The sequence below is a fragment of the Sturnira hondurensis genome, unplaced genomic scaffold (genome assembly GCF_014824575.4).
Source record: "Sturnira hondurensis isolate 20B ecotype Veracruz unplaced genomic scaffold, ASM1482457v3 Scaffold0006413, whole genome shotgun sequence".
NCBI classification, from domain to species: Eukaryota; Metazoa; Chordata; class Mammalia; order Chiroptera; family Phyllostomidae; genus Sturnira; species Sturnira hondurensis.
In genome coordinates, this window is record NW_028079044.1 from 18743708 (window position 1) to 18768591 (window position 24884).

The 24884-nt window shown below is 51.0% G+C and overlaps 1 protein-coding gene and 1 long non-coding RNA gene across 18 annotated transcripts in view; one reads left to right on the forward strand and one right to left on the reverse strand.

The window, feature by feature from the left end:
• DYSF (dysferlin) overlaps positions 1-23800 on the reverse strand; it is a 201053-nt gene extending 177253 nt beyond the window's left edge. For 8 of the 16 annotated variants that reach the window (XM_037048124.1, XM_037048120.1, XM_037048122.1 and 5 more), the window contains exons 1-3: positions 23694-23800; positions 2693-2748; positions 1700-1791 (exon numbers count right to left, since the gene is read on the reverse strand). In XM_037048124.1, the coding sequence (XP_036904019.1) occupies positions 1700-1791; positions 2693-2748; positions 23694-23781 (236 nt within the window). In that variant the 5' untranslated portion in view covers positions 23782-23800. Of the gene's footprint in view, positions 1-1699; positions 1792-2692; positions 2749-15061; positions 15401-23693 lie in introns of those variants that run through there. The other 8 variants (XM_037048123.1, XM_037048119.1, XM_037048121.1 and 5 more) reach the window with 1 other exon arrangement.
• LOC118988481 (uncharacterized) lies at positions 22532-24593 on the forward strand. Of its 2 annotated transcripts, XR_005066781.1 has the most exons (4): positions 22532-22564; positions 22751-22837; positions 23683-23831; positions 24235-24593. It is a non-coding gene; the product is annotated as an uncharacterized LOC118988481 (long non-coding RNA). The 2 variants fall into 2 exon arrangements; XR_005066780.1 differs by having other exon boundaries at positions 23683-24593.
• Positions 24594-24884: the final 291 nt, after the last annotated feature.

Genomic DNA, 24884 nt, shown 5'->3' on the forward strand with positions numbered 1-24884 from the left:
CTTCCTCACCACTCTAAAGCCTACCCCAGCCTCTAAGTCAGACTAAGGGGTCTTCCTCCAGGAAGCCTTCCAGGACCACCCCGTGCTCAGCACCACTCCTTTCCTGACTCACAGGTCCATCATTCTTGCCTTTAGGAAGCTGCTGTGTTTTCTACAAAATGTTTGCCTGTGTTGGAATAGTTTAGTGTGAACTAATTCAAGCCCCTGCCTGCTATGCAGGATGGGGCTGCTCAGTCCCTGGGCCCCCACACCTTGCAACCCCACCTTTGAAGAGCCCAGTGGAAGTGCCCCCCTACTCCCACACATACCACTCCTGTCCCCATGGCCAGCAGACGCACAGAGAAACAGTGGCAGTCAGGCTTTTCTTCCAAGTTTTATACAATTTCAACTCTCCAGGTGTTTTGCAGCCTGAGACCCTTGTCAGCCTCCCCCAGGTCTCTGAACCCTCCCCCTTCCCTCTCTCTGCTCCCCCACCCCAAGGTAACAAACACAGCCAGGCATCCTGGGACTCAGGCCGAGCTGACCCAGTTCCCAAACAAAGACTCCCCTGTGAGCAGGTCACTAAACAGCATGGCCATCACGACTGACCCTTGTGCCCAGACCTCAGTAAATTGCACCAAGAGCATGAATCCCCACCTGGCGGCACCTAACACAGCTGCAGCTGCACCCCACCACGCCCAGCAGGGACTGCTGAACCCCTGACATGCAGGCTGCGCAGCCTCACGGGCCGCATCTCCCAGGCCACGCTACCCCACAACCAACAGGGAACAAATATCCTCCATCTGCACACTCGGTTGGTCCAGCCCACCCCTCCTCCTACCAGCAGCTCATACAAGGCCCGGGAGTTCAATGACAAGAGAAAGAACCCATGGACAGCCTAGAGAGCCCACTTTTGCCACGCCACCAAAACTTTGCCCCTGCTAGTCTGGAAACCCTCCCCACCACTACGTGAAATAACAATAGAAAACATTACCGGAGGGAGGTGTGCAGTCAGTGGAAACCATTATTCCTGTTCCGACTTCCAAACCACAAATCTCCCCTCAAGGCCCACCTCTTCCATGAAGCCTTCCTTGAGAGCTCCCTGCTGGTGGCCTGCCTGCCTTCTGCAGTGTGCCGCTGCCCTCACCAGTCTGGGCAGGGCAAGGAGAAAGGGCCACGCCCAGGCACCCAGGCTGCCACAGGGCGCCTTCTCCTCCCCACTGCCCGGGGCACAGGCTGTCTACACAAACACATGCACACCTGATTCTGGCCCACCTTCCTTCCCTACAGCCTGGGCGGCTCTCACATTGACCCATGGCTGGGTTTGGGGTTTTTTAATGTTTTTATTTATTTATCTTTAGAGGGGAAGGGAAGGAGAGAGGGAGAGAAATGTTAATGTATGGTTGCCTCTCATGAGTCCCCTGCTGGGAACTGGCCCACAACCCAGGCATGTGCCCTGACCAGGAACCGAACCTCAATCCTTTGGTTCACAGGCCTGCGCTCAATCCACTGAGCTACACCAGCCAGGGCCCATGGCTGGGTTTTTAAGGCTGCAGCCAGGTCACTCCCCAACATCCACCACTGGGCCAGGCCCAGGGGAAGCAGGTGCTCGGTAAATGCTGAGTTGAAACACCAGCTCCCCAGGACCCAGGTTCTGGAATATATGTGCACCATGACCTTACCTGTCCCTGCAAGCCACAGAGACCCCATGCCACCTCACCTGTTCCTCCCCATGGTCTCATGGTCTTTGACCACCACATGAAGCTCAGAGCCCTGGTCCAGGGGGATGCCCTTGAGATCCCACTCAAAGCCCTAGAAGAAAAGGAGAAAAGACATTGTGACCTGTGGCCCCCTGGGAGAAGAGACTGTCTGGTTCACCCTGGTCCCCCAAGGGCACTGCGCAGGCAACCATAAATGAGGCTGGTGGGTGGATGGATAAGTGAGTGACTGAGGGAATGGCAGGACTCCAGAGCTTCAGAGCAACAGAGAGGCAAAGCAGCGGAATAGAGGAGGCCAGACTCCCATGACCCCCACCGTGATTCAGTGCCACCAATCACCAGGCCTAGAAGTACAGCTTGGGGAAATGCCCAGTGATCCTACAAGTCTGCAGGGACCAAGAGCAGGGTGCTCATCTAGAGCCAGGCACCGCTCTGGTGGGCAGCATGAGTTAGTGCCACATTGGGGAGGCCCAGCCAGAGGCCCCAGGACCTGCCTCAGAGCCAAGGCTCTGCTGTGCATCCCAAGCCCATCCACATAAGGCAACCAGGGAGGCACATGCAGGAAGCTGGTTAAGGGCAGGGGCCAGCAGAGGCCAGAGGAGGTCCTGGTGAATCTGGGAGGGCTATGGGAAAGAGGTGAGCTTTGGGCAGGGAGAATGGCCTGTGCAAGGGAGACAAGCAGGCAAGAGAGCCCCTAAACGCCCTCTGCCTGGCTGACCAGGGCTGGAGAAAACAGACAGACATCTTGCTCCTCCCCATGCCACACCCACATCACAGGGCAGCCGCCTCTGTTGACCTGCCGTGCCAGGCCACCAGCTGTCCTCCCAGATTCCGAGTGCCAGGAGGATTTCGTTGGCACACTAGAGCACCAGCCCCTCCCCTTCCCGACAGTACCACTGAGAAAGAAGCCCTGTCTGCACGAGCCCCCTGACTGGGCCTTCAGCCACAGTGGCAGCAGAGAGAGAGGAAGAGGGAGGGTGAGCAGACCCGCATACCTCATTCCACACAGGGTTCACGTTGTTCTTGATGACCTTGGTTCTCTTCTTCACCCCTGCGAGACACACGGAACGGGAGTGAGACACTATGCCACCTCTGCACCCCCACCGGGTTGGGGCAGCTCCCCAGACACTCGGGGCAGCTCACCCACCAGAGGAGACCTGGCAAAGCCAGCGGCTCCCCTGGGAACCCCACCAGTCTGCAGGAATGCCCGGTGCCCATCACACACCTCTCTCTCTCTCTCTCTCTCTCTCTCTCTCTCTCTCTCTCTCTCTCGGCTCTAGGACTCTGGGACGGAGAAACAGCAGCCCCATCAGAAGGACGTTTTTAAAGGAAAATACCCAGACTGAATCTCATTAATGAGTTTGTTATTGTTACTCCTGACTTTCCAAATAAATTTTCCTGACTCTAAGAATGAATGATCTTCATAGAAAATATTCCATTTTTTTAGAGTCATCCACCTCCACATATTATATGATTCCATTTACATGGAGTGTCTAGAATAAACAAATCCACAGATAAATAGTTTCCAGGGGCTGGGGGGATATGGGGATGGGGAGTAAGTGCTTAGTGAGGTTTCTTTGGGGGATGATGAAATGTGAGATAGTGATGATGGCTGTGCAGCATTGTGAATATACTAAAAACTATTTAAATTGTCCACTTTTAAATAGTCAAAATGGTGAATTTTGGAAAATGTGAATTTTATGTCATTTAAGAAAAAAACCAGCTTCCTCTGGCCTTGAAGGGGTCTGTCTGAAGCAGGCTGTTCCAAGGCAATTCCAGCTGTTCATGGAGCTGGGACAAAGCAAGGCAGAACACTCTGGGGTAGACAACAGGAAGAACTAACACTGTGATGGCGGAGATCAGACCCACAGTGCCCCAGATGGCGGACAGACAGAGTCTGTTCGAAGACTTGGACACAAGGTGTGGATGAGAGGCACAAAAAAGGCTAAGCATGTCCCAGTCTTCCATTAAGCATCAGAACAAAAATAATTCTGTGTTCAAAAGGATGATTTTAAATGTTCAGCAAGACATAAAATTTATATGTGAGTTGGATCTTAAAGATCACACAGTTTGCCCCGGCCAGTGTGGTTCAGATGGTTGGTTGGAGTGTTATCCCATAAATCAAAATGTTGGGGGTCTGATTCCTGGTCAGGACACATGCCTAGATTTCAGGTTCAGTCCCCAGTCAGGGCACTTCGTGGTCAGGGCACGTATGAGAGGCAACAGATCAATGTTTCTCACATCAATGTTTCTCTCTCTCTCTCTCTGTCTCTCTCTCTCCCTCCCTCCCTCCCTTCCCCTCTTTCTAAAACCGATGAGCATATATGTCATCAGGTGAGGAGGAAAGAAGGAAGGAAGGGAGGGAGAAAGGGAGGGAAAATTGTGGAGAGATGGAGGGAAGAAGGGGGGACGAAGAGAGGAAGGAAGGAAGGAAGGAAGGAAGGGGGAAAATCACACAGTTCCACATCCCCTGTGCAAGGCTCTCCAGTGAGAGGCCTTCGGTCTCCCCCTGGCCAGCCCAGCTTCCACCGAGCCTGGATTGTGAAAGCCCCTCAAAGCTCCAGAACCATCTCCCAGGACCCTGAGGCCTCCCCTGAAGCTGAGCAATGTTGGTGACCTACAGCTGGTTTCCACGAAGGGCAGGGCCCATCTGGGACGTTTCACAGCATAAAAGAGAGGAAAGCAGAGAGGTGTCAAGGACACAGGCAAGGTTTGGGGAAGAGTTTGAAGGGGAGAAACAACAGAGGAAGGGAGAACAAAAGAGAAGCATGGTGAAAGAAACATCTGAGGGAGAGAGGCAGAGCAGGGCCTGCTAGATTCCAAAGCAATTATGCTGAAAATGGTTGCTCAGCTTTGGAAGCTCCTTCAGAGACTGAGAGATTCTGATCAGCCTCCCCCAGTGAGACAGAGTGACTCCCAACCCCGCTCACCACCTGTGGCAAATCAGTGACGTGGGGAAAGAAGCTGAACTTCGGGATGCCAAAGACCACCACAGAAAACCTTTTTTTTTTTTTGGTGAGACCTTAGGTCAATGATTCTCAAACATGCTGGTCACAGGACATCACCCTTAAAAATATTGGGGACCCCAAAGAGTTTTTATTAAGATGGCTTGTATCTCTCAACTTTTACCATGTTAGAAATTAAAACTGGAGCATTTTAAAATATTCATTTAGTAATTAATTTTAAATTAAGAATAACAAGCCCAGTACATGTTCATGTAAGTGACATATTTTTATGAAAAATAACTAACTCAGCCCTGGCTGGAGTAGCTCAGTGGATTGAGCATGGGCCTGCGAACCAGAGTATCGCGGTTCGATTCCCAGTCAGGGCACATGCCTGGGTTGCAGGCCAGTTCCCAGGAGGGGACTCATGAGAGGCAACCATACATTGATATTTCTCTCCTTCTCTCCTTCCCTTCCCCTCTAAAGTTAAATAAATAAAATCTTTTTTAAAAAAGAAAAATAACTAACTCTCTAAACAGAGGAAAAAGAGGAGTGACATTGGTTACATTTTGCCTGGTTGGATCCTCACACCTAGTTCTGCACTCAACATGTCAAGGTGTCTTGTTTGGTTGGTATCTATAAAGAAAACCCAACCCGATACGTAGTTGGAAAAAGAGGCATGTTCGAATAAGTGTTTGTATACTCGTGGATAGCCTTTGATACTACACCCAAACTCAACAAGAACAAGTAGTATTTCTTAAACTTAAAGGTGAGTGGCCATGTGAAAACTGAAAGCAGACCAACGAACATTTTGGACTCTGTTACCTCTGGCCCCACTGCTGTGTCTGCAGTTTGAATGACTCTCTCACTCATGTGTGCCATTCTGCATTCATTGGTCATTCAGGAAACTTTTGTTCATTGAGTTGCGTAAACCTTCCAAATGTTGACACATTCCATTATATAAAACTGAAAAATGTCGCATTTATTGATATCACCATCAATCTCAACAGCAAAACTATTAAATATTGGGAAGTTGGAAGGTACAAGTTCTCTAAAATTCCAATTTTTGTTTGAAAGCTCAAAGTTTATGATTGGCAACATTCAGCTCGAAGTGGCAGGCTCACTCATTCATTTTCAAGAAAATGTCTGCCAAATGCCCTAGTCTGAATAATTAGTTTCTCAGTCATTGTTTCAACTAAAAACAGTAATTTATGAAAAAAATGGCTAGCTTAGCTTGCATTCAAGCAATCACACAGTGCTTTTCTTACAGCGACCATTCTCCTGGGTGCAGCCGAAGTGCTCTGCCCATACTTCCCAGTTCAACACACAAGCTGTTACCAGCACATGTCCTTGAGGATCAAGATTAGTAAAAGTAGTAACTACCGCTTTATCAAGGACATTCTTCAGTGAAACTGGCTATTGTTTTAGTTGGAACTACATGAGGGTGAGGGAAAGTACCATTTGGTGCCAAGACCTTCGTGGGTGTTAAAGCACTGACTGTGTCCCCTTCCACGGCCATCACTGCAGATGTCAACCCCGCGAAAAAGGCAAATAGCATCTTAGTCTTATTGTGACAATAGTTCTGACCTCGCTGCCCCTACTGGAAGATTCCTGGGGATTTCCGGGGGGTCCCTGTACAGCATGTGAAAGCCTCTCAGGAAATCTATTCAATGTTTCAGCTCCTGTTTCTTCATCTCTAAGAGCAGGATAATGCCTCCCCATGGGGTTGTTGTGAAAATTAGACAAGATAGGGTGAGTGAGGTGCCCAGCGTACCACACGCTCATTAAATATGTTTATGTCCTCTCCCCTTCCCTCTGTGCCCCACTTTGAATGAACCACTACTGATTCTTCACTACCCAGCTCATTTTCTCCCCTGAAAAGCCTCTCTTGACTTTCTCAGAGATGACTGTGAGCTGTGACCACATCAGACAGTGGGATAACTGTGTGCTTCTACGCCCGTCTTCCCAACAGGACTGTGAACTGCAGAAGGCAGACACGATGCCCCACCACGTTAGTTACTGTAGCATATAGCATGTGGCCCTGTGCCCGGGCTCTCATGAATGGGTCCTTTTCTCCCCCAAGCTGGCTGCAAAGTTCACTCCTCACCAGAGGATGGAATCACTTTCTCAGAGAAAGCCATACGGCTGCATTCACAGTACGGCTGTGCATCAGTGAGCGGAGAGCACGAAAGGAGGCACAGCAGGAGGCATGTCCTGGGAGGGGCACCAGGTCTCTTCTCAAAATTGGTCCCGGTCTTCCCTGGCTGAGCCCCTCTAAATCTCTTTGTGGGCTATGTTGGTGCATCTCGAGCAGGCATTAGACACATGGCTTTGGAGTCATTCAAATAAGAGCCACTAATACAGGGGTGTCAAACTCATTTTCATGGGGGCCACATCAGCCTCGAGGTTGCCTTCAAAGGGCCAAATGTAATTTTAGGACTGTATAAATGTAACTACTCTTAACTAAGGGCGAGGAGCTCTACATTTGGCCCTTTGAAGGCAACTGCAAGGCTGGTGTGGTCCCCCATGAAAATGAGTTTGATGCCCCTGCACTACTGTCTGACCATAGGTAGGGCTTTTAACACCTCTAATCCTCTCAGCAATAAATTAATCATGAGTGCCTACTTTATGGAGTTCTGAAAGGATATAAGATGCTATCTAAGCATCTATTTCCCCTCCCCTATCAACTTCCTATGATCTATATGAGTCACATGGAAAATTCCACCCGTAGCCTCTCTTGAGTTGTTCAGTCGGGTGCATTTCCTGGTACTCCTGCCGAGTACTAATTGAACAATGTCTGTGTGCCAAGCCCTGTGCAAAGTATCTTTTAAACATTTTCCATTTCCTCCCGTCCCTGAAGATGACAAGAACAAAAGCCCTCAGTAGGGTTTCACCAAGTCCTGGTTCGAAGAGCCAACCCTGGGACCCTTTGGGTGACATGGAGGGGTCACTGATGGGTACTACAGCCCCAAAGAGGAGCAAGAAAGAAATGAAACATTAACCCAGCACAATCACACGATCCACAGATGCCAAGGAAAGGGAAGGCCCAGTGCTATTTAGGAAACAGTTAAGAAAATAACTCCTTCCTTATCATGAATTTAGACCTGTCCTGTCCTTGCTAATTAATTTTGGCCATGAGAGATGTGGTTTGTGCACGTAATTTAACAGACTCAGAGATGCTAGGGTTTAGGGGAAGGGACTATGTCCTCTCCCCAGATTGCTCTGCTGAATTGGGGGCCAGCGGGCATCTGTGAGGATCATGCCAAAGCCATGGGGGTGTTCCCCCAAACTGAAAGACTCAGTAAAGAAGAAGAAATCTACTCGTGTGTCCCCCATGGAACTCCCTCCCTCGTTTCCCCAGGCCCACACAACTCTACTCAGACAACTCCCCTCCAGACTCCTGGACCAGAGTCTTCCAACGCTGTGTTGGGGTAATTTCCAAACTACTCACTGGGGCTCACCACAGGGCCACGATGTCAACTGAGTGAGTGGTCCGATATGTCTTTATGATGACTGAATGGACCAGAGAAGAAAACATCAGTACATCTTTCATCAGAAAAGTACTACTGTTTGAAACTTTTGATTATATATGCACATATGTATTTATGTATGTGTAATATACCTTAATGTAGAACAAGTCTTATTGTATGTAACAGTCCAAAAAGTTTGAAAATACTGCCTTAAGGGAAACAAATTGTCCACGGAGAACTGGAGAACAAAGAGATCTCCATCTGGGCCCTCGAGTGCCAAGAGCCAGGTGTGCGGCAGGAATGCTGTAGAACACGGTCCTGGTTCCCCACTGAGGTCAGCTCCACTAAGACCACGGGCTGAGGTGGGGAAAGTAAGGAGGGCCTCAGAGACAGGTAAGGAGCCAGGCCATCCTGCCTCAGCCATGGCTGGGGGCTACCTGGCTGAGCAGTCTCCACTGGCAAGAGCCCCACATATATACTGGTACCTAAATGTCACATGTGGCCATGGCCGTGCATAAGGAGCCACATCACTGCCCTTCTGCTCACCACCTGGTAAAGTCTACCTATCAGTGGCCAGGGCTACTGTCCCCCCAGTGGCCTGGGCCCCAGGCCCATCTTCTGATGCAGACACCCATCAATGGCCCAGGATGCTTGTTAGCCTCCCAGAGCCTGGACGCACACCGAGGTTACAGTGTGGAACGGAGCACCCAGCCAGCTGCAATCCCCAGTAGCAAAGATAGGACAGAGCCTCTACCCCCAACTCAGGAATAAAGGTCTCGGTACATTTGGGAAGCAGGCAGAATGCTTGTTTTCATAACACTGATGGCAATGGGGTCTTTGGGGCTCGTGGGGTCAGAGAGAAGACAAACTCTGAAGCAGGGGTGTTCACTGAGGGCGTACACCAGTCTGTAACATGGAAGTGTCTCATGTCGGTCAAAGGACAGTTTAAAGAAAGGCTGAGAAACACTGGTCCACTTCCCATTGAATTTCTAAGGCACCAAGGTCCAAAGGCCCACTGACAGATAAATGTATAAACAGAATGTGGGATATCCATGCAGTGTAATATAATCAAGCCTTAAAAAGGAAGGCAAGTCTGTCACAAAAGGAAAAACATCATTTGACTCAACTTACATGAGGTGCCAGGGGCTGGGGGAGGAAGAACAGGGAGTTGTCGTTCATTGGGTGTGGAGCTGCTCACATAATTCTTGAGGACTTGCTCTGTACCAGGCACGCTCCGGACACCCCATTAGATTACCCATCAGACAAAGAAAGTGATGGAAGTTCAGAAAGTCAGCAGACCGCCAAAGGCAGAGGCAACGGAAAGGGGAAAAGACAGTCCTGGCTTCTGTTGAAGGAAAGTCTGCTTACATCTCAGCACAGATTTCCCCCCAGAAAGGGTAGGCTTTTTAAAGCCTGGGCACCCCAAGAACTGGGCCGCTCTCATTTCCCACCCTCCCCAGAAGAAGCCCTGCCCTTCTTTCCCACAAGGACTCCCACCCCTTCTCCGTCTTGCTAAATTCTAACAAAAACCACCCTTTCCAGGAAACAGGCAGTCCATATAGTGGCAGTGGCGGCAGGTCCATACACTGAGGTGGTGGGAGGTAGTCTGAGAGGTAATCTTGAAATGCAAAAGGCCAGTTAAAACTTGGGAAGACGTTGGGAACATCTATGACAAAATTTTAACATTCTTAGTATATCAAGAGCACTTGCAGCTAATTAAGGAACAGACAAACACCCTGGTCCCATCAAAATGGGCAACTTAAAAAGCAATTCAGTAAAAATAAATTCAAATAGGTAAAAACTTTGAAACATTGCAAATGCTATTTGAGCCTTTAACGTATTAAAGATCTGTGTGATAATGCTTTGTGTTGGGGGGGTTATAAGTAAACAGGCCCCCACGCTCCACTGATGGGAGGGTAGAGTCAGTAGGGAGTCTCAAGAGAGCAACTTGGGAAATGCGGCAAAGCCTTAAATACCCAAACTCTGACACAGCAATGCCACTTCTGATATTTGCTTCTGATAGTCAAAGGGAATAATATGTAGGCAAAGATTTAGACACTGGGATAATTCTCACAGTGACAGTATAATTTAATCATTGACTATACATATTAAAAGGTTGGTATAACCTAAATATTCAGCAGTGGGAAGTTGAATAACTGAATTATGGTGCATCCATATATTAGAATACTATGCAGACATTTAAAAGGGCATGGAGAAGAATATTTACCAACATAGAAAAATGCCCCTGGTTTATTGTTGAGAGAAAATTAACAAACATTGGAAAAAGGTATCTGGAATGAGATTACTCTAGAAAAAAAAAGGCAAGGGTCCTGGGGTTTTCCGGTGGAAGGGTGGGGCCATCAAGACTCCATTTCTTGACCTGGGTGACATGCATGGGCGTTTCCTTCATGATTTGCCTGTTAAATCAGGGCTTGTCGACTCCGGCACTTCTCACATTTAAGTCTGGACATTTATTGTGGGAGGAGGGGCGTCCCTGTCCAGGGCGCGGCCAGATGGTCTGCAGCGTCCCTGGCCTGCACCCTCGGTGCTCACAGTGAGTGCGAGCACACACACCCACACACCCAAAGTGTCTCCAGACAGTGCCACATGTCCCCTAAGGAACAAGGTCACCCCCGGCTGAGAATCCCGGCATTAAAGCATACATGTCTATTTGATGTACTTTATTTGGGTCTTAAAGTTCACAACTAAAATTGCCCTTTTTTTAGTGAAAAATAGTCTTCAAGGATATATGTCAAGTTATAAGTAAATTAATTCAAAGTGTCAGGATTTGGGGCCACTCATTACTTTTGCTTCATGGCCCTCTATAATATATCCTTTTATACATTGAGGGCACACTATGTTCACTAAAATAAATCAGAAGGCTACTTACAAGGTTTTAAAGTCATTGCTAATGTTTAAAGAGCCAGATTCAGAGAATCCAGTGCCCCCTCAGCCCACCTTCCCCACACAGGTGAGTCAGGTCTGCCCCTCAGGTGTGTCTTAGCCTGTGGACAGTTCTACAAGATTCCCCCAGGCTCCTGCCCAAAGTCTAGAGACCACCCAGGAGGCAGAAGGGAGGAGAAAGGAGGTGGGGTTAGCTGAAGGGACATGGGGAGGAATTAGGGAGGGAGAAGAGACAGAGTAATGACTCCGTTTTCTGGTTAGTGAACCTGGGGAAGCCAATTGTCCAAGGGAACAAGGATCTGGTTTTGTTCTTAGGTGTTTCCTGCGCACCTGGAACAGCACTCAATACACACGTGTTCAATGAACTCAATGCATGAATGGAGGAACATTAATAATCATATTGCAGGGCAGAAATGGGCAGGGCAGAATAAAGGGCAGAGCACTAAAAGCTACAGGAAATGGAGCTGCTCATTGACAAAGACAATCAGTCAAAAATATCTACCACAGCCCAGGTACTCATGGAAGTTTTAGTTAACTAGTTAATTAAGGCAAGAACAAAGGAATGAAAAGAATTCATTAATCATCTCCACCCTAAAGCCCTGAGACAGGGAAACCAAAAAAGTGCCCTCAGTGTCGGGCCTTCCAGAGCTCATAGTCTATTTTGGGAGGCAGGTCTTGAAATTACATCTGAGGTTGGAATGCTGGGGGAACAACTGCGTGGAAAGCGGGGCTGGCCAGGCCCTTGCACTTGGGGCCTGTGTGGGAGCCAGGTGCACAGTGCAGTCTGCCTTCTCTACAAGCAGGCCACAGACCCCTCTGTGCCACGAGGGGGTTGGGCTCAGGGGTTCTCAACCCTGACAGCACATCCGCTTATTTGGAGATTTTGTAGAAACACCTATACCTGGACGCCTCCTCCAGAGATTTAGCTTCAAGAGAGGAGGGAACAAGCAGTGGATTTTTTTTAAAGACTCTAGTGTGCAACCAGGGTTGCATACCTCAGTCTAGATGATCTGTAAATTCGGGGACCAATTCCAAGGGCCTCTCTCTCTAAGAATCAGCTCAGCTCCAAACTGTAGCATGAATTTCCCCTGGGAGGGGGGGGTCATGTTAATTTCACCTTTCAGTATATCTCACATCAATTTCTCCCAAGGTGTGTTTCCAAAAGGAAACTGATAGTAGGTGATCAGTGCTGATTTTCAGGTCTCTTACATCTGCTGCATCAGAACCTCTGTGGATGGGACCCACAACCTCCAGAGGATTCTCAGGCACAGGAAAGTATGAAGACCACTGCCCCAGACTACGTGATGTCCAGAGGCTGGACAAGAAAGGGTGCACACACTACAGAGCACCTATGTGCACCAAGCCCTGGGCATCCTGATGCCCAGTGCTGAGGATAGGCTGCTGTTCTCAAGGAGTCACAAGATCCTGAGTGTGGAGCTGAGTACTGAGCACAGACAGACTGGCGTGAGTGTGCTAAGTGTTGTGCATCCAAAGAAGAAAGAGTAATGATAGCCAGGGGAATCCTGGGTGCCTCCCTGGAGAAGGTGGCATTGCAATGGGGCTCTGAAAGACAAATGCCCTTTGAACAATTGGGTATGTTACACACTATTATATTTCAGTTTTGCAGGGGGGTTGTCAGTGCCTAAACAGTAAGGCATCATAAAGGGCAGGTGGGGCATGCAGGGATTGGGGGAGGACAGCAGCTACGCACACAGGGTACCTGGCCCAGAGCAACAACCAAGAGGGACCTCAATAGGTTACCTGTTGAGTCACCTACCTGACTCAGGGTCATTGCCCACTCCAAGCACTGGTAGTTCCCAGTCACAACCACTGACCCGGACACATCATTTAATTTCCCCAGGTTTCCGTACCCTTATTGGCAGAATGAGATTAGTAGCTACCAGAACACTGTCACAGAACCAGGGAAAGAGAGCTGTGAACAGACCCGAAAGAGTTCCAAAGCATCTGAAAGAACTAGGCTGATGTGGGTCCCTGGGCTCAGGGTCCTTTGGGAACTTCATTTCCAACCAGTGGTAGCCTCACAATTTCTGTGCAGGAATGGCTTAGGCAGAGTCTGATGGATAGGAGAGAGCTAGGAACCGTGTCCTGAAGTTGCCTTTCATAGTGGGTGTTGGGAACCGCTCTGCATGGTTTCAGGAGTTGTAACTGCCCCCCATAGATAAGGCTGAGTGAGCGACCTCCAGACTGTGAGCCACTAAGGAGACAAAGCTTATCTCCCTGGCAGGAGCGCTGCTTCTGCTTCATCCATCTGGCCCTCAGTGCTTGGTTGGTTAGTCAATGACAGGTAAGACCCCTCAGAGGGGGGGCAACCTAAGCCAGACATGATCAGTTGGGAGGCCCTCAAGGAAGGACTCGGGGAGGGGGCTGCAGGAAAGAGGGGGTGATGGACTCTCGCTCCCCGGCTATTCTGACATGGCCTGAGTCCCCATTTCCCTCTTGGAGAAGCGCTTCCTGACTCTGATCCACTGAAGCCTAAAAACCTGTGACTGGGAAGGCAGTGCAGCCCTTTGCTGGCTAGAGTAGGTTCCAGGGTGATTGGGCCTAAGAAAGAATTCTTAAAGTCCAGTGAGGCCTGATTTGCTAAGAGTGCTTTCATTCATATGATAAGGGTCCAAGCAGGAAATGAATATGTCTCCCAAAGTTTTTACAGCCCCCTAACCTGAGACACTGACTCAGACTAAGCCCCCAGATTTCTTTGAAATGTTATCTACTGTTTGATCCTTGCTGCCTGACATTGATCGATGAGCTTTACCTATATTCCTGTGTGTTCCAAACCTAATAAAAGCCATTGAGGAAGGGGTTCTTGGTCCTTCTCCTCTGAGAGATTGACTACCTCTCCTCCCCAAGCGAATCATGTCTTGGTAGTTTCATTTTCATCCGTGGTGGATGGGGGGACTTGTGGGCAAAGTTGCCCCCACAAGTGGGCATCCAGGAATGTCACCAATGAATGAAAATAGCAGTTTCCTAAAACCAACTCATACTTCTCAAAAAAGAAATGCAATGCAAATTAACCCATAGCAAAGAGTCAAAGCTGCACAGAGGTCTCGCTTTGCCAAACTGTGTCTTTCATCCGTGGTTATTAGTACTGAATATTTGGGGTTCCTTGGGGAGCAGAGGGAGATCATGAGTCGGAGCTAAAAGTGCCCCTATTGTTTTCAAGCCTCCTAAGAACACCAGCCATTTCTCCCTCTAGATTTCGTCATGTTTTGTGATACATGTATTATTTTAATTCTACCAAACCACAGGACATGCATCCTGACAAGAGGAAAACTCCCTCTCCTCTCCTTATTTATCTTTCTTTGCAGGACTGGGGTCCTGACTCACAGCCATTGTTCCTTCTCTCAATTTTGACAGATTTTTCCTCTTCCCTTTCCCCTCCTAAGACACCTTGTCCTGTGGGAATGACTGCCTTAAAGTAAGGGGTTAAACGTGCCTGGTGAGAGGGGGGTGGTAGGTCCTCCGTTGCCCCCAAAACGCACAGGGGGGACCTCTCTTGTCTAAGCTCCACGTGTGGGCAGTCACTTAGGCTCTCTGAATTTAAAAAACATCCTTGATGCCCCTCAAAATCCTTCGTTAAGGCCGTATCTCACCTATTCTGTTCCTTTTATTCCCAGCAGAGACCTGGTGGATTCAATAAGGCCGGTGTTCAATAAAGATGGGAGAATGAATAGATGGATGAATGACATAAAGGTTTCAAAGCACACCATCTACACACCCAGATTCCCCTCTCTGTTCGCACCCTTATGATTAGTACAGGCTCGCACTTTATTCCTCTTGGGTATAGGTCTTAGAAAAGTGGCTAACTGTTGACACAATACAGCATACTCACTTTTCCAAAATTTCAAAGCACTGTGGCATGTATCGTGCTGTTTCCTTCTCCTCCTCCCCAGCCCTCTACAGAAGATTGCTGAGACTCCTGACCCTGACCACAGAGGAAGAAAACTGTGGCTTGGACTAGGGTTAGTGGTAGAACCTCGGTCTCAGACCCGGAGGTGTGTGCTGAGTCGGGTGGCCAAGGGGCTCTCACCTCGGAAGGTCAAGCTGGCGACCGGGTCGCTGCGCTGGTCTTTCTTCGCACTAGGGAGGTTGCTGGCCCTCACCAGCAGGCAGCACAGCATGGTTCAGGCAGGCGCCGGGGGGAGCGCAGAGTCGCGCGGGCGGGGAGCGGGAGCGCGGAGCCCAGAAACACACCGAGGGGCAGCTGTGGTCTCCACTGCACCTCCTCGGAGAAGTCCGAACGCCTGGGAGAGGCCTCGGGGAGGACACCAGACACTCGCTGGGCGGACCCTCCCCACGCGGGCGGGGCGGGGCAGGAATCAGAAGTGCTCCTGTGGGAGCGCTGGTCCTCCCTCCGCGGGTCCCCGCCCGCGTCCGGAATGACAGCGCCACTGACGCGGGGAGCACAAGTCCGCCAGGCAGCGTGGATACGGCGCACGCTGGCCCTGCTCGCGGGAGCCCCCAGCGTCCAGGGCTCCCCGCCCAGCCGGGGCTCTAGGGCCCGGTACTTCACCGTGCCACTTCCCGGCTGCAGCACAAAGGCTGCGCTGCCCCCCTGTCCCCCGCTGCGTGCCGGCCGCCTGAGAACCGAGGACGCTTGGCGGGTAGTGGCTAAGGAGAAATGAGCGAAAGCGGGAGGATGGGGAGAGCAAGCTTCAGGGACAAAAATGTGTCTGCAAGAAACTACAACTGGGTGCGAGCGCTGAAGGACTGCATGGAGTGTGCGGAGCAACGAAACGCGCGCTGCGCTGGGAGCCACCAGCCTCGGTGCCTCCCGACCGACCCCGACAGCCCCATTCCCGATCTCAGAGCTCAGACAGCGGGTCTGGCTGCTGGGTGCCCCGCGCTCGAGCCCTCGCGAACCCGCCTCTGCGCCTTCTTCAGAGCAGTCTGGAGTCGCTCCTCTCCAGAGACAGAAGTCTGTCCAAACAATATTGCGTCCCCGGAGCACAAGGGTCCATCCGATGCCTATTTGGTCCCTGGCGTCAGCCCCTACAGCAGTCTCTGGGTTCCCTCGCCCCACCGTGGGGGCAAATTGGTTATAGTGTAGCGTTGAGTGGTGACAGCCCTTGACACACTTTCCCGCATTATGTTTGGTTGCTTTGCAGCTGATGAACTTCTTGACCAGAAGGGCCCTGGCTTCTCACCTCTACACCTCTACACTCAGCACCTAGCACCAGAAAGGTCCCCCTCCCACCTCCCAAGTCATCGCTGAGTGGCTTTCTCAGCCTAAATTCAGTGATTAGTTATCATCATTTTGCTGCAAAAAAAAAACCCCACAACTGTAACTCCCTTTCTTAGCTTGAGGAGCCAGCGTTTCATGTAGAGAAACCATAACCGGGTGAAATCCACCTCTGCCTAGTCCACGCCTGCACCCTAACCGCTAAAGGTGTTGAAGAATAACACAGCTAACCTGCCCCAGTCACTTGATATTCGTGACCCCTGCCTGACTCAGGTGGGCCCCCGCTGCCTGGCAATCACACTATATTTCTAGCCCCTTCAGTCTCCTTCTCTCCTAGACTGCAATTCCGCACTTTTCTCTACTCATACCCGCAACACCCCGTCACCATCCTTGCTCTGCTTGCTCCCTGTTTGAGGGGTAGAGGACTTAGGCTCCCAGCCGCCTGGCCCCCAGGAGCCTCTGTGCCCGGTCATCAGGAATGAATCATCTGCACTCCTACCAGGCACATGGGCACCAGGTCCTGGTCACTCTCACCCACTCAGTGGCGAGTCCAAGGCTGTCCTCTCCTCGGTCTTAAAGTTTGTGTCTTCTCCTTCTGACTCAGGCCCTCTTTCTCCTGCTCTACCACTGTCCCTGGGGGACCCTGCCCACCTTCATAATGAGATGGGCACCTTTGCTTGTTTTCCACACTGGAGCCAGGTGATCTTAAAACAAATGCGATGAAGTCACTCACTACCCTGCAGAAAATCCCTCAGAGCCACTCATGCTCAGGGGACAAAGCCCAGATATCTTACCTCCACCCAGAGGGACAGGCCATTCAGCCCCCGACTCTGAGTTCCAGTGCCAGTGGCTTCTGTTTCTGGAACACGCTGAGCTCCCTCCCAATTTGAAGCTCTGATGCCCTCTCTGCCTGCAACTGCCTTCCTCCCCACCCCCACCCCGCTGCCCTCTAGAACTGTTTCTTAAATATAGCTGGCATACAGTATTACAGTAGTTTCGGGTGTGCCACAAAGTCATTCAACATCTATATACCTTACCATGTGCTCACCATGATAAGTCTAGTCACCATCTGTCACCACGCCCCTCCCCCACTGTCCTTACAGGGCCAGCCTCCTTCATCCTCCCCATCCAGGTTGCTCAGTGGCACTTTTCCCTCTTAGCACCGTCAAGATGGTACAGAATAGCTTAGCGTAATTATTTGTTTGCTGTCTAGTTAGAGTGTGGAGTCCATCAAGGCCGTCTAAGTCAGCCAGGTATTCCGGAGCACAGGAAGGCCCTCTAGGGTTGGTGTCCTGGTCATTGTACGGGGCTTCGCTCTCCAGCGTTCCTTCCACCCCGAGATGAGGCTAAGCCAGTGGTTCTCAAAGAGGATAGTACTGCCCCCTAGGGGGAGTTTCGGGTATGAGGGTTCGGGATGTATATTTTTACTGTCAGAATGATTCTTGGTTTTGCTGCTTTCTCTCACTGCACCACACCCTGCCCCCTATTCCTGCTCTAAGCTGTCGGTCAGCACAGGAAATCTGAGGGAGCGTGTTGAACATTTCCAGGGACTCTTCCAAGGGGCTTTGACAAACACCTGGCTTGTGTCCAAAGAACAGAGGCTCCACATACCTGTTCTGTGAACCAGAAATGCAGCAGCTGCTGTCCTGGTTCTTGGACTCTTCCTGAGGCCTGTCTTCCATCCCAGCCTCCAGCTTCCTGCCCTGGCTGCAGCTCACCGCCCAGGACTCCTCCCCAGGCAGACTGCTGACTCTTCCCTTGGGGACATCATGCTGAGGCCTGGTACTCGAGGGGGCCTTCATCCCAGGGTCACTTGTATCAGGAATGCACCTTTCATGAAGAGTGTGTGTGAGACCTCCGCTTGTCTGCCTCCCGTATGTCCTCTCCTTCTTCCATAGAAGAGTTTTACTATGGCCACCCAAATAGAAAGACTAAATTTCCCAGCCTTTCTCACAGCTAGATGTGACCATGAAAACAAGTGCTGATCAGTAGGATGTGAGCAGAAGGGATGCATGTGACTTCCTGGTTGTGTCCTCACAGGGAAGGGGCACGCCTGCCCTTGCTATGATGCAAATTGTGACAGTGAACCATCACCAAACACATTGTCAGCATGGGGACAGCAGAGCAACAAGACAGAGGACCTGGAGCTCTGGACAGCACTGTGGGTCAGAACCGCCTACACATCCACCATCGTGTGAGTGAGAGATGACGATGTTCAGACCACCGTCAGGCAGGCCTTGCTAACAAACAGCCCGGCGTGTATCCCACCTAACGCCGCAGGTAAGGGCAGATCCCCGGCAGCCCTGAGAACTCCAGCCCCACCACGGACGTGACAGAGCCAGCTTAGGAGCCACGCCGTGCAGTGAGAGGGTGAGGGGACCTGTTTTTAAGCTGAGTTTGCACGGCAAGCCCAGTTTTCACTTAAGATGTCATGTGGACTTCAGTGACATTTCAAAGTCAATAGAAGTAGCGGGGAGGCAACCAAAGCACTCCTGCAAGGCCCAGTCCCCTCAATGTAGCTGCAGACGGGTGCTGGCTGACAACCCCAACTGGGAGAAAACTGGCTGCCCATTTCCCAGAGAGCCTGGGACGAAAGCCTCCAAGATTCGATGAAATACGGAGCCTCAGGTGCTGTCACGGGTGTCCCCCAGGGACACATCCAGTTTATAGACCTGCTGCCTTTGCCTAACACAATGTTTTTATAACAATATTGTACCTTGATTAAACATTAGGGGAGTTCCCACACAGATCTTGATTTTAGCTTCTCTTGAAAAATCAGAGAGGCTGGCACATGGGCGCAAATTCTCTGCCTAACACTGATCTCCTGGCAGCTGTGGGCAACTCACCCTGCCGCCAACCACGCACCCAGTATGCATGTGCTGTTCTCTCTGGCCTTATCTTAGCTACACCACTTTCCAGGCTCCCACGGCATGTGAGTTTGTGACTCCTATCCCCTTCTGTCATTTATTTGGGGCCCTACCTCTCCAGCCGTCAAGGAAGGGGTACTTCTAACAGGGCTCCTTCTTGCTGTTGGCCCTGGGCCAGCTGGCCTGCTCTGTTTTCTTCCCAAGGCCTGACGTTAGTGCCCAAGAAGCAAGCAAACCTCGCCCTCCTGCTCAGTGCGTCAACCCTGAGTTGAACACTCTGCATGTGACCTTACAGGACTCCTTCAGGGCACATTTGCCAGAGTCCGAAAATTTCTCGGAGTGTGGATGATTCAGCTCAGCTTTCTGCCCTCTTCCCTCAGTCATCCCAACTCCACTACTTATCAGTGTATAACCTGACCTCTTTGTGCCTCAGTTTTGTCATCTGTAAATGGGGGGTGATGATAGTTGCTGCCATATATGGTTGCTAGGAGGATTAAGAACCTACACGTAAGTACTTCGTACAAATGTAATGAAATGTAACACAGCATAGCTCAGAATACATAAGTCATATTTAGAACAGCACTTGGCACCTAATAAGCACAGTATCAGTTAAATATGTCTTTCAAAGGACTGTCGTGGGGGGTTAAAGAAAGCCATCTGAAAATGGTACATTGTTTGTGCTCAATGAATACCATTCTCTCTCCTTGAGATGGATACATTTCAAAATCAGAATCCTCCATCCTGTGGTATTTGTTTCACAGTGGTGTTCCCCGCAGCCTTGCACGTCCCCTACACCGGGCACCCCAAGCACAGCCCTCTTCTGGGCTGGCTCAGAGTCTGCCCCGGGGTGGGCAGCACATGGCGTGCTCTCCAAAGCACTGTCTTATTCCTGAGCCACGGGTGCCGATAACAGCAAAGGGACTGATAGTGGGGGTGGTGTGGGAGGGAGTGGCTTTAGCCACTGTGTGACCTTGGCCAGACCCCTGCACTTCTCTGGGCCTATTTGCTCATCTGTAAAGGAGGATAATTCCCCTGTCCTTTGACCTGTCAACAAAGAATGTCCAGCCTTAAGAAAAGTCTTCTAAAAGTTTATTTGAACCGAACTGTTAAGAATTGCTGGGAAGCAAAATCTCTAAGGACTGAGCAAATGCTCTAGAGAAAGGCAGTTTTACAGCTATTTTATACGTTAGAATCAAATGAGTACTAAAGAGGGTCACACGAAGTTCACTAGATTAGGGAGGCAGAAGAAAGCAGAGTGGGGGGCGGGGTTCTCTAGGACTGGATAAAGAATAAAATGGAGAGCCCTGGCTGGGTAGCTCAGTTAGTTAGAACATCTTCCCGATACACCAAGGTTGCAGGTTCCATCCTCGGTCAGAGCACATGTGAGAAGCAACCAATGAATACACAGATGGGTGGGACAACAAAATCAGTGCTTCGCCCTCTCCCCACCCCTTGCTTCTCTCTGTCTCTCTCCAAAATCAGTAAATAAGTAAATATTTTTAAGGAGCAAAATGAAGAGACACATACTCTTTTACATTGGTATGTACAGGACACTTAACATTTACAGCACATAGAGATGGTATGTGGACAAGATAACAGTGAAGGGTTCTGTGGCCTCGGTGCTTGTGCCCTGAGGGGCAGTGGAAAGGCGGCCACTCTGACATTTCAAAGGTATGTCATCTTAGCTGCAAAAAGACAGTAAACAGGTTTGCTTAAGGTAGACTAACCTTTATTAAGGAAGCTACAGGCTTGAGACGGGACTACCTGACGTGGCTCACTTGTACTTAGAAATGTTCGTGTTCAGGCCATTCTGTGTGTTTCCTTTCCCTTTGTGAGGCCACCCTGCAGGCCTCCCCCAAGCTCGTGGGGTTTAGCATGTGGCCCCTTTTGGTCCATAAGCCTCTCCAAGCTGCTGTGAGCAGAAAGTGGATTTAGGCACGCACGGAGGAGCCAAGAGGTGTCACTGTGGGATATTATGACTGGGTAGCCAAAGGAGGGGCTTGATAGGCCCAGGCCTAAAGGGCCTGAGAAGGCCAGATCGGGTCCAGCTAGTGAGGAGGGCTTCCCAAAAGGATGTTTTGCTCGGGGCAGTGTGTTCTTGAGACCAGAGCCTTCCCTGTAATCATTCTCCAACCTGGCCCTGGCTAGGAGAAGCAGGGTTAGCAGGCCTGAATGCCGCAGGGAGGCCAAATTTGGACATGGGCTAAGAGCTTATCCAGTGCAAGAGGTGGAATGTGGCCAGGGCTGGGTGAGGGAGGAACTGCATTCCCCAGGACTGCCTAACAGTGACTCTGACTGCTGCTGCAAGTGGGGGTCCCAGCCAGGCCCCTTCCCAGGATGGGGGCACTCACAGCACAAAGAACTTCCTTTCTCCCCAGGGAAGGGGGAGCCCACCCCAAAGGGCCAAGCAGCAGGAAAAGCGCAGGATCTCAGACTGGCAGATGCGGGGGAGGGACATGTGCAGATGATGGGGGAGACTGTTCCAAAGATGGCCCTGGAGGCTGAAATAACGACAAAAGAGAAGCCACACCAGCAATACTTCCTGTGAGTGAAGTACTTCTGGGGTTAGAAAGTGCTACCCCATTCATTATTCATTCTCTCTCCTGATAGTTTTCTGAACCTGGACTGGGTAGGGGAACCATAAAGTATGAGATAGCTATGTGTGTACTAGGAGGTGGGGATTGGCAGGTTGGTGGGGTGGAGTGTGATCAGGGAAGGTGAAGGAAAATCTGGACACCAAAGGAGACCAGACCCCTAAAAATAGAAGCAGGGACTCTAAGATGGTCCTTCTTAGGGGTCCCTCTCCAGCATTGGTGCACCAGGAAGCTCCAGAGAGTGCTATTCACAAAGCCTGTTCAGCCCTTGGCCCGAGGGATGGTGATGGGGGAGGGGTACCGAAGGGACAGGCAGCTTCTTAAGGCACAGCCTGAGAGTGTCCTCCCGCCCCTCAGGCACAAGGATATTTTCGGTGTAAACGGTGCTCCCTGGAGTTGTACAATGTGGAGCCCAGGGCCCTCAGCCAGGCTGCTAGCCAGGCTTGGGCCCTGAAGGTGAACCACTGGCCTGGCCTGTCCAGAGCCTAGAAAAAACAGGAAGTGTGGCGTACCCCCGCCAACTCATTCCCTCATCCTTCCCCTGGAAACATCTTGCTAAAGGTTGTTTCCAGAGGCAACTCCTGGTGGAGAACAGGTCAAAGCTGAGTGTTAGGGGAAAACACAGCTGGAGTGTCACCTCTGGTGCCCCCTCTGTCCCTCCTCTTGGTCTAGGCTGCTTTTCTGGCCATCAGCCCCTTCAGTGACTCCAGGAGAAGCCCCAAATCTGACATCCAGGCGTGTGTTCATGTGCACTTGTTACAACACTTCTGTGTGTGCTACACACTCTGCGTTCTACGACTGTCTGCTTCTTGGAACACCACAGATGTCACGTGCACTTCCAGACACACGTGCTTCTGGGAGCCTGTGTGCACACAGGCCTCTGGGGGTAGGTAGGACCAAGAGTTTATGAAACTAAAAGATAAGTTCTGCTGGATGACCAGGGACCAGCTGATGCTATGATTTCCAGAGGCCTGGGATGTAACCAGATCTCTAGGGAAAAGGGGAAGGACAGTGACAAAGGCTGGGAGGAATGCACAGGGTGGGTGGAGGCACAACTCCCACACTCTTTCCCCCAGTCCTTCTTTCACAGTGTGGCTCCAAACCTAAAGACCCCACGCTGTGTATGCAGCCCCAGCTCTGGCTTGGCCCTGAAGGGGTCTAGGGTAAGGAAACAGGGTCCAATCCTCACCTCCTCAAAGGAAAGTCATCATAACCATGTGGAGATCATCTTGCAGAAGATCCCAATCTGATAGGGGAGAAGGTTCCTGCTTCAGGAAACCCCAATCTGATGATGGAGATACCACCACCAATATCTCTCTGGTGGAGATACCATCCACCAGATTGGTGGATACCACCACCAATCTGATGGTGGCCCCCAAATATCACCCCCCTACACACACACACATACACACATGCTCCAGTCTTGGGGTAGGAGGATAAAGTTCCTAGAGGTTGGCACTAATACAGCTGTTCCAGCTGCTAGGTTTCCCCCACCCTGTGCCCAAAGCCAGGGCAGGACCCCTGGACTGGTGGGCGGTGCCTCTGCCCTCAGTGGCTCCCTGCTTGCCAGCCTCGCCTGTGACAGAGAGCAAAGGCTGAGCAGAGCGCCAGGCCCAGGCCCCGCGAGACCAGAGCTAGGTTATAAATAGGCCTGGGGCCCAGCCTTCCTGGGTGGGTTGGGGAGCCGGACAGCACAGTGCTTTGCTGCTGACAACGGGGAAAGACCACTGCTACGAGAACCCCTCTGTGAAGAGAGATGCGGGCCCCGCCTTCCAGGCCCACCTTAGCCCCAGCCCCGGCTCCGAGAAGCGCCGCTCAGTCACCTCGCCCTCCTTGCCTCAGTTTTCCTTTGAGTCGGCCCTGCCCGAGGACGTCTATCTTTGCAACCCTCAAAGCGAGCCTGGCAGGGTCGTTGAGTCTTGTCTCTTGCATCCCGGAGCTCTCCGGAACCGAGAGCCGCGCTATCCCCTAACTGATCCCCACCCTCCCCGCCCGGCGGGGATCGCAGGCCCCTCCTACCTGCAAACACTGCGGAGCAGTAGGCATCGCTGATGTCCGTGTCTGGGGTGTGGACGTTCTCGGCATAGAGGATGAAGACCCTCAGCATGACTGGCTCGAGTCTGGGCCCTGCGTGCCCAAGGGCGCGGGGAGGGCTGGGTAAGGTCGCAGCTGGCCGAGTTGCAGCTCTTGGGTCCCCTCAAGGGAGAGGGCTGGCAGAGGGCGGCGGGTTCAGATCACTGGCTCCCTTCTCAGATCTGCTGCTCTTCAAGAAGAACTGGCCAGCCCTGGGCGGCTTCAGGGGGCTACCTTCGGCCTCCGCCCCGCTGCGCTTTCCAGGCTGGTCAGCGCGCCCGCGGAGAACAGGGGTTTCTGCTCATCTTCCACCTTAGCCGCCCTACCCAGGCTCGGCTGAGCTGTAACTCAATGCTCCGGCCGCAGACTCTCCCAATGACAAGGCGTTTTGCACCTGGCAGTGGAACAGCGGACTGGGCGGCGGACGTGATGGCCCGGGGCTACACCAGAGCTCCGGGTGCCCCTTACTGTCCAGATTCCTCTCCAGGACTGGAGTGAGGCTCGGCCCCGCCCCTGACCTTCCACCTCCGGCCTTGAGCGGAGCAGGCTGGTCGCCTCCTCCTGCCGAGGGATTCCAGCACAATCCCGCAGAGCCAGCCGGACCGCCCTGCGGAGGAAGCGACGCCCCGGGGACAGGCTGAGGAGCGGGCGCTCGGCAGGCGCCTTCGCCAGGAGAAGCGCGGCCTGAGGAATTTCATTGACAAGAAGCATCGGCCGCCTTTAAAATTTTGCCCCCTCTTTTATGATTGTAAAAGCAACAGCTGCTACTTTTGAAACAAAAAGCATATAAGAAAGAAGTCTCTGAGTCTAGGAAAAAATAGAATTTGCATTTGGATATTTATCAAACCAGATTTTTCCCTGTGAATGTATGTATACATGCATGTTAATTACAGTATTTATCATATATCTGAGATCTTGTCCTATATCATGAACCATTTTTTGCATTGTTAAAAATTCTTCATAAATTTTTTTCAATAGCTACATAATTTTCCATCGTATGAATGTACTAGATTCACAAAGCTTTCTCTGATCATTACACACTTAGGCTCTTTTCAGCTTCTCACTATCATATTAGCGAGAAATACTTTTGTATTTAAAAACTGCGGTGGAAACCCATTTCAGTCCCCTTCTGCTAGT